The sequence below is a fragment of the Anoplophora glabripennis genome, unplaced genomic scaffold, assembly GCF_000390285.2.
Source record: "Anoplophora glabripennis isolate ALB-LARVAE unplaced genomic scaffold, Agla_2.0 scaffold528, whole genome shotgun sequence".
In the NCBI taxonomy this organism is placed as follows: Eukaryota; Metazoa; Arthropoda; class Insecta; order Coleoptera; family Cerambycidae; genus Anoplophora; species Anoplophora glabripennis.
Genome location: NW_019417098.1, coordinates 347,469 through 356,624, shown reverse-complemented (window position 1 = coordinate 356,624; position 9,156 = coordinate 347,469). Strand labels below are relative to the sequence as shown.

Genomic DNA, 9,156 nt, shown 5'->3' with positions numbered 1-9,156 from the left:
ATTACAAATTTCAAATGATTACGCACCTTCGAACAGCGAATGAATGAAGTGACAATTCGCGCATGAGCATGAGATGACATTTGGATTCAAACTATTCGGAGAAAACGCCAATTCCCCCGACAAAACCCTGTGGAATTATTTCTCTTGATATCTAGAGAAAATATTCCACAAGAAAATTTCAAAAATCACATTATCTGTGTGTCAAGAGAAAATGACGTAATTTTCTCTAATGAACTAATTCTCCTGTTTTCAAAAATCAGGCCCCTGGGGCTTGATTTTTGAAAACAGGAGAACTGATTCTCCAGAGAAAAAATTCACCTGACAAATTTCTCTTAAAAACTTAAACACTTATTTTTGAACGTTGAAGGAATCCAATTCTCTAGAGAATTTAATTTATGCCGTATGTCGAGGATATATTTGCAACTGACCAATCAGCGGGCAGAGTTTTCTTCAATATTTCAGTGCCATTATTGGCGACCCTGATGTTTAGTCACTTGATTTGATTTTGAAGTTTGTTTTGTAAATGTCATTATATTCGTCAGGGAGACTAGACTGTGGACTAGACATCTCCATGATATTTGTAGTAATTTAATATAACTTCAATTTGAATAGAAGTATATTTGAAAACACAAAAAATATAATATTATTATAATTATGATGAAGCGTTCGTTCACGTCGAAAGCGCAAAAAAGAAATTAATATGCTTAGAAACAACGAAGAACTTTTTAAAATGAAAGTTTTCTTCTACTTTTACTCACAAAAAGGCAAAATACTCAAAAAATAAAGATAAAAAAGTATTCCATTCCGGCATTCACAGATTGAGATTACTAACTCGGGATTTGATTTGAATATGTAAATACTGTACTATTTGTAATTTTCCCTTTTTTTTACTATGTTCGATTATTTAGCTTATTAGGTTTATCTAAAATGAGAATTTCAGTGAAAAGAGAAATTATAAATTCGATATTTTGCTACCAATTTCAGCTATAAAAATTTGAACCAAGGAAAATTATTCGTTGAAAAGTATGTGGTGTCACCTATACGACACTCAAAGAAATTGGATAAATGTCGTTATATTTCAAAATGTTTTAATTTAATTTGATTTTCTATAAAATTTTGGACATTAAAACGTCTTCTAAATTAATTAAAACCTTCTGTATTCTTCTAAGATAGTGCAGTAATTTTTGTAGCCCAAAGTTCATTGAAAATGGTTTATATTTCTTTAAGGTAACTTTGGCGGGTTTTATACAAACAATAGTTTAATGGCCGCAAATGTAGAGGTTTCGGATGGAGTTGTACAAGGAACGGAGACGCTACAACGAGTAAGTAAATTAGATTAATGAGATCTAGCTAAAAAACGGCTCTGCCCAACTCTGGGACAAGTTCTAATAATGTATAATCCAGTAAAAAGTGGTAAAAACGACGAGTGTGAACATATATGTTTGTGTTGTGCTGTGAGGAAATTTTATACCCACTGTTTTCGGAAATGGTATATCCGTGCCAAGTACATCGTTCAAGAAAATGAAGACCTTTGTCAGATAAATTCTACGGTGTTTTTTTTGTTACAGTTGTAGTAAGGGAGTCTCCTGGATCGAACCCCAAAAATGACGTCTGCGGCCAGTAACATCCATACAAATCGTCTGAAAAAAAGTATTCCAGAGCAACAAACTGCAGTACCTGACAGCACAACAACAATAGAAAGAGAAATGTCCGAGTTTTCTTTAGGCCAAGATGTTTTAGTTAAGCAGAAAGATGATCGGTATTATTTCGGAACCGTGGTCCAAGTGAATAGTATTAGAGAACAGTGTTTAGTGAAATTTGGAGATAATACATATAATTGGTCGTGCTATAAGGACTTGACCAAGTTGAGTACTTCAGAACATGAGGACTTGTTATGTGTCGTTTGTAAAAAATCTGCTCCAAAGAATAAACATGAGATCATCGTTTGTGATAAGTGCGGTAGGGGGTATCATCAGAGGTGTCATCAGTCCGAGATTCCTGTTAGTTGCCAAAAGGAAGGTTCGTACAAAAATAATACTTATATAAATAATTACAGCATATAGTTGTTTCTTGAAATATCTGAAACAAAATTTATTAACAGGAAAAGCAGTTGAGAAGTTATTCCTCAAATTAACTGTTCTAATTTTAATATTTTTTGCTTCTCTTCTTTCACATTTATTATTAGAAACATAAATGAATTATTTTTATTTAAAACAGTCTAAAATCAATCATTACATTTTTTGCATATTTGAAAAATATTTCTCATTGTGACATGATTAAATGGTAATCTGCTTATATTCAAATTATAACATGTATCTTCAAATATCATACGTCTGTACATTTTAAAACATTAAACATAACCATCTTATATTGTTATCAGTGATATGTCATGCATGCGATAAAGGTTGCTTTTTATTTATTAATGCAGTTGCAGTCCGTACGATATTTGTTGAGATTCCAAGAAGACCACTGTGTCACTTTCTTGGAATTAACCGCATTCGACATCCGAGGTAGACAGACCATGGTGGAAAATTTCAAGGCGCGCCCCTGCTGTGGTAAATTGTTACAGTAGCTCTTGAAATTTTACCTTAACAAATGTTGTACGGACTGTAATGGCTGTAGGTTTGGTAAATATTTTTAAGCAAAACTGAATACTAAACATGTTGATTTATAAAAAATAGTAACTGAGCCCAATTAGAAACTTCTTTTAAATATAATAGTTTATAGTTCCAATAAAATTTACCAGAAGTATTATTTAAACTGATTATCGTCATTGCATTTTCAAAATGTGACGTGAATTTTACCAATTCTTCAATAGAGTTAAAAAAACTGTTTCTTGGCATGTTTTATTTAAGAATTACAACAGTTATTATTAATTATACCGAGAACAGTCAGAATTCTGTAGAAAATAAGATGGCTGTTTTAACCAGATTATGCGGTTTGATGTCATTTATCGAATGTGCAGAACTTAACACATCTTGCTCAAAATATTCACATGACACATTTTGAAGGCACAACGTTGTTATATTAGTATGTCTTTAGTTTAGAACTTTTTGGGATTTTTATTTTATATATCAAACACAATTTCTCTTTACTGATAATTTTCGCTTCAGGTTCAACGTGGATGTGTAAACGGTGTTTAGACAGCGATCCACACCGACTGAAAAAAAGCGATCTAAGGCATCGAAGGGACTCTTTACGTAGCGTTTCATCTTCGAGCACTCACGAAATCCAAGCCTCTCCCTCGTCAACTGTAAAAGTATTACCATATGATGTGAGTCAGTGGTACATTGTAAATTTAACCTTAGTTGATGTAGTAACTGAAGCGAGTGATGTTCTAATATTATTGTGGGGTTTTTTAGCTGAACTCGTTAAACTGGGATACATATCATAGAGTAAACGTTGAACAAATCTATTGTTATTGTGGGGGAAACGGAGAATGGTACAAGCAAATGCTGCAGTGTGGACGGTGTCGGCAATGGTTTCACGAGAAATGCCTGGATTGTCTCCAGTACCCTTTATATTGTGGAGACAGGTAGGTTTAGCTAGTAGTTTGGAAACTATTGTATGATCAACATTCAACAATTCAGCAAATTCTTCTCAAATCCATACTCTTACGTATTTATCAATGGAGTGTGTTTACCGTAAGTTTTCAACAACACTTGATTACTTCCAGTTGTCCTTTTCTTTGAATTAAATAGGAAAAATAAAACTTCCCGCATATGGCTCGTAATTTGACGTCTTCAAAGTTGAGAAAAAATACGTTATTTACACTTCAGAAAATTGACACATAATAAAAAGTAAAACCTAATGACAGAGCTTTGACATGAATATAGTTACAAAAGTATCCGATGCGATATAGCATAAGTTACGCCGTCTGTTGTAAATCCTTCAAAATTAATTCAGTGGTATATATTTATCTCTCTGCGAGACTGAATAAACTGTGGTCACACAGCAATTAATTAAATGCTGCCCTTATATTTTTAAAATTTAAAAAGGTTGTCAAGATTTTTTCTGACAATCCATGTATACCAAAATATTAAACAGAGACTCGTTTTCAACATTTCAACATGTAGATCCTTACGACGGGTAAGGTATGCAGGCAATGCAATTCGATGAAAAAAATTATTAAATACGGAACAGAAAGATATGCTGATTTTAGTAAAACTTAGATTATGCTTGCAAATTTATTCTTATCTTTGTATATATGTATTCAGCAATTCTGCCTTCAGTGAGAAAAATGGCCAACTGCCAGCTCTATACAGTTTTTTTTCTTCTTTTTTTATTATGAGACAATCAGCACTTTTGCCAACTGGACAAGTTGCCTCTGCGAATACGAGTAATCTATTTATGTAGTGTTATAACAGTATAGTGACACAAAATCGCTAAAACCACCAAAATTATTGAAATTCTAAACATCACTGAAAAATGAGATGCACTACCGATAAGACATTATAAAAGACCGTTATAAGCATTGGTAAAATCACTATCACTGTTGCCAAAACTAACGCTGTGACTACTGTTCCCCTAATTGTACAATAAGTGATTCCATCAGAACTTTAACTTTTGTATCGAGGTCTCACTTTTGATATTTTTAATTTTTGTTTGTTATGTGCAACATGCATATCTCCGTCGTTATCTAATTAATCGCCTCCTACAGAAACATTTACATCTCCTAATTTAAAAATTTTGTGGCACTTAAGTTTTTATATTCGTCCAGATTTAGTTCAGTTGGGTTCAGCTTACAGTGGCATGGTGACAATCGTAAAAATGTAACACCGCGAACTTTAGCCGTTTTATCTTCTACGTATTTCTTTTAAATACCCTGAATAAACTTTATTATTATTATTATATTTCGTGTATTTGGCTCTTTTTGTATAATCTTTCCGAACTCGGTTGTACATGTATAAAAACGTTTAGCAATAAAATTTAATGAGTTTCATAGGCATCCCTAAAAAAGTTTTCTGCTAAGTAACAAAGTACCTATATAATGTGTAGAAAATTTTTTCAAATATTTCAATGCCTAGTTGTTGCGTAGCAACCGAACCTGCTACAAACTGAGTAGCTCTTTGGGCTTCAATTGAGATCGGAAAGACTATACAATTGCTAATAGTTGTATTTTTAACATCGCATCTTTATATTCTATTTGTTGATGTCAGTAAGGAACAATATGATAATGACAGCATCAGGTTCAATAAGAGGCAAAATAGACTCAAACAATTTTTAAATACCCCACTGCTCCAATCCTCATAGTAATCTCTTGTTCATTGTGACTACACATCTAAACCATTATCCAAAAATCTGTATTCACTTCCAATATGTGTATTTATTAATCTCCGTTCTTCCATAGAGGCAGCCTTTAGTCTCATAGAAAATCCATTCGATAAATACTTCTCGCCTACTGTTGATCATTCATTTATCCATGTTTCAACTTGTTTTCAGTGTACTATTATTCAGTCTAAATACTCTTGTCGTCATACTATAATTTCGTACTTTGGATTAGCATACTTTTCAATTTCGTTTTTAGTAACTAATATTTTTTTCGAACATAGTATGTAGTAAAATTTTTTGAATCCGTTTAGGCAAATCTACATCTGCAATTGCAGTATGACATTTCTTTAATCTACGAGGTTGAAAATCCGTAAATCTTCTTATGGCTTATATATTTAACATCGTCACTTTTTAAACCATGATAAACACTTTTTACAGATACTTCTGTTGTAGAACTGCACAGTTTCATAATATCACTCACGGACATCTGTTTTTCGTGCCTGAATCCCCTTGTACACATTGTTTATTATACAACATTCTTTATCTGTTAAATTCGGTCATTTACGATTGCCGTGATTATGAAATTAGCCACTAACACCTGTACGATTTTATTTATTTAACAAGTGTTATTGAAACAACTACAAACTGAAAATGGTAACAGGCCTTTTCCACTTGTACGCTTATGACATGTACTGACCGTGTTAAATTAGAAATAAAATAGTGTAACAATAGAACATTCCTAAGTGTATGCGAAATGAAAAGCAATTATATAATGTTTGTTACTATTATTGTTACTATTTGGACACCTGAATATAGAAGTATGAATTATGCAAGTTGTGTATCAGAGAAAATAAGTAATACAAAGCCAAGTTTACGGTCTTAAATAGTTCTTTAGTTTTCCTCAAGGGGAAGCAGCTCTTGTAATTTTTGTTTTTAGGTTCTACGTGTTTGTGTGTTCGATATGTAACCATGGAAAAGATTTTTTAAGAAGGCTGGAAATGAAGTGGGTGGATTTGGTACACCTTATGCTGTTCAATTTGACTGCTTATAATTGTAAAAAGTATTATGATTTGGATACAGTTGTCATTCCGTACATCCACGATAACTGGCATGCTCTTCAGCTACCACCAAAGGTACAGTGTACCTCTGAAGTAGTCTGGCCACACTTCACGTTAAAATTAACGCATCACTGAAAATGGCTAATCTGATTTTGAAGATCTTTGTTAGTTACAGGTTTATACCTCAGTACAATATTGAAATTTTTATTGACGTTTAAAAAAAAGGTTTTGTCCGTTAATGAGAAAATGAACAGTGAAATAGGGACTCATTTTTACTTGTGCGTTGATTTTGATTTGAGAGAATTCCTTCTAATTAGTGTTATTATTCATATTTTTAGATCGCAAACGTTAGTAAGTCTGAACGAAGAGAGAACATCCTATCCGTTTTGACAAACAACCGCAACCGCTTTAAATGCGGCCGGGAGATAAAGAAACGTACGACGATATGGGGACTGCGCGTGCGTCTGCCTCCCCCAGCCCCCTGCGTCACCCTGCCCGTTAGTGGTCTGGTGACAGAGGAGGAGCTGCGCGAGATGTGGCAAGGAAACAGAAGACTGCAATTCCTACAGTTAGATAAAAATATACCAATTAAGAGGGTGATTCCCACAGACACCCACATGAAGAGTCTCATGATGGGCGTGGCTTACCAACAGAACTCCACGCATTCCGAGACGGACTCGCCCTGCCCCAGTCCGGAGATAGGCCGCGAAGAGCCCACAGTAGAAAATAACTTGAAGATAGTACAAAAAGCCGAGTTCTTAGGTGCAGGTTGTGCCAAAAAGAGTGTACCCTTTAAGAAAATGAGTTTACAGCGAAGGAAAAAGTTACTAGCCATGAATAATAGGGATCGAGACAGGCTCTTGAAGAGGCCCAAACGTAGGGTAACCTGCGAGGGGCTGGGGGACAAAGCCTCGAAGGAGGGGCAACCAAAAAGACTAAGTTTAGATAGTAAAAATAATAAAAGTAGTGAAACACTGCCACCCACCCCTCCGACGTCCGTCAGTGCTCCTCCCACCCCTCCTGCTTCCAATACAACATCGATTATATCGGATTTAAGTAACGACTTTTCGGAAAACTCAAACAACATGACGAAAGTAATAAACGTTAAGAAATCCAGTCTGCTGGACCTGGCGTCCGAGCTGAACACGCCCTGTGACACTTCCGGGGACGAGACAAGTTCCAAAAGTACCCTGGACACGATCATACCGCCCCCCAAGGACTTCGAGGGTAAAAACAACCCGTTCCTGGCACTGCTGAAAGTGGTGTCGGAGGACAGGAAGGTGAAGAAGAAGAAGAACAACAAAGAGATCACCCTGCCATTGCCTTTAACAGCTGTGATACCTGGTAAGCCCGTGATGCGGCCCATGAAGAGGCAGTTGAGCGAGAAGGATATCATCATAGGACCCAACGGGCAGGTGAAACGCAAGAGGTTTAGGAGAAGCAGAAATCTTAACATTAATTATACTGCCGGGCAAACGGCAAGTAAAACGGCTGCCGTGGTGCCCGTTCGACCTGACGCCAAAGAATGGGGGCAGAGGTCGAGCCAATCTCAGACTAACTCACCTATAGGTAAGTGTAAACTTTTATATACGCAAAGTGTCCGCATTACAGGTGCTTTATATGTGAACACGGAACAAAAAGTCCTATGCAATGTTGGTCCTGAAATTAACGGATTTTGAAAAAAGTTCGCGAAGTTCAAACTCTCCTCTCTATCTATCTCCTCTCTATCTATCTCCTCTCTATCTATCTCCTCTCCATCTATCTCTCTCGATCTACCCTCTCCATCTATCTCTCCTCTCTATCTGTCTTTCCTCTTCATCTGTCTCCTTTCTATCTATCTCTCCTCTCGATCTACCTCTCTTTTCCATCTGACTCCTCATATCGCCCTCATCATCTTTCCATAGCTGTGTTATTTATTCATCATTTTAACGTAATAGATTCTGTAGAGCCCATCACAGACCATATTTTTTTAAAACTGACCAGTAATACTGCTGTCCATCCCATCAAAATGACAAATAAAGAACCCATGTCTCTCACCATTTTTCCATCTCTCTCATGATTTCATCTCGCTATCTCTTTATATTTGTCCGTCTTGCCATCTCCCGCCACCTTTCTATCTCCCGCACCTTTTTATCTCCTGCCGTCTTTGCACCTCTCCTCGCCTTTCCATCTTTCGCCGCTTTTCTATTTCTGTCCCAAAAGACAAGCAGAAATCTTCGTTCAAGCAATTTGAAATATGTTACGAGTTAACGGAATCTAACGACTATTTCAAGGTAACTGCGTGGACTATGCCCTTAATGGCCGACGTCTGAGGCAGCGACCGGAGCGGCCTCCCCAAGAGAAAGAGAAGGTGTCGAATCCCCCCACGCCCAAACCCAGTCCTGTCAAACAGGAACCGGATATAAGCATGGATGACCTGAAGACTTCCGTCAACATTTACTTCGGTGCTGCCAACCGCATAGCCGCGGGAGAGCGGTTCGGGGTGAAGGCGAAGCGTATCGGCCCTATGGGCAAGATGGAGTACTTGATCGAGTGGGAGGGGCCTAGTAACGGAATGACCTGATATGCGTGTTTCGGTGTTTCTGCTTATCGTATTCCATTTCCAGCCAGTGGGTTAAAGGATGTTTGGAGAGGCGTAGATTTTTTTATTTCGGTCGTTGCGGCGCGTTTACAGCTCATTGGTACTCGAAACGAGCCGGCAAAGGGGGCATTAGTTACCTAATGTATGTGGTTCCTCGTCCATGTTTTAAAAATCTACAGAGAATTGTAAAGGATTTGCTTGAATGTTTCCGCGAATCAGGTAACGTAGAAATTAGCTTTGATATAC

The 9,156-nt window shown here is 36.5% G+C and overlaps 1 protein-coding gene across 1 annotated transcript; it reads left to right on the top strand.

Annotated features, from left to right (window-relative positions):
• Positions 1 to 1,266: 1,266 nt before the first annotated feature.
• Positions 1,267 to 9,156, top strand: LOC108913436 (polycomb protein Pcl). The gene is made up of 7 exons (XM_018718988.2): positions 1,267 to 1,322; positions 1,569 to 2,019; positions 3,114 to 3,274; positions 3,363 to 3,535; positions 6,209 to 6,404; positions 6,668 to 7,898; positions 8,603 to 9,156. Exons 2-7 carry the CDS (start codon positions 1,605 to 1,607, stop codon positions 8,890 to 8,892), a joined length of 2,466 nt encoding a protein of 821 aa, XP_018574504.1. The 5' UTR covers positions 1,267 to 1,322; positions 1,569 to 1,604; the 3' UTR covers positions 8,893 to 9,156.

Excerpts from the sequence above, each read along its gene's own strand:
- LOC108913436 (XM_018718988.2), top strand. The coding sequence starts at position 1,605 with ATGACGTCTGCGGCCAGTAACATCCATACAAATCGTCTGAAAAAAAGT. Across the intron at positions 6,405-6,667 it reads CTCTTCAGCTACCACCAAAG|ATCGCAAACGTTAGTAAGTC; the intron begins GTACAGTGTACC and ends TCATATTTTTAG. Across the intron at positions 7,899-8,602 it reads TCAGACTAACTCACCTATAG|GTAACTGCGTGGACTATGCC; the intron begins GTAAGTGTAAAC and ends GACTATTTCAAG.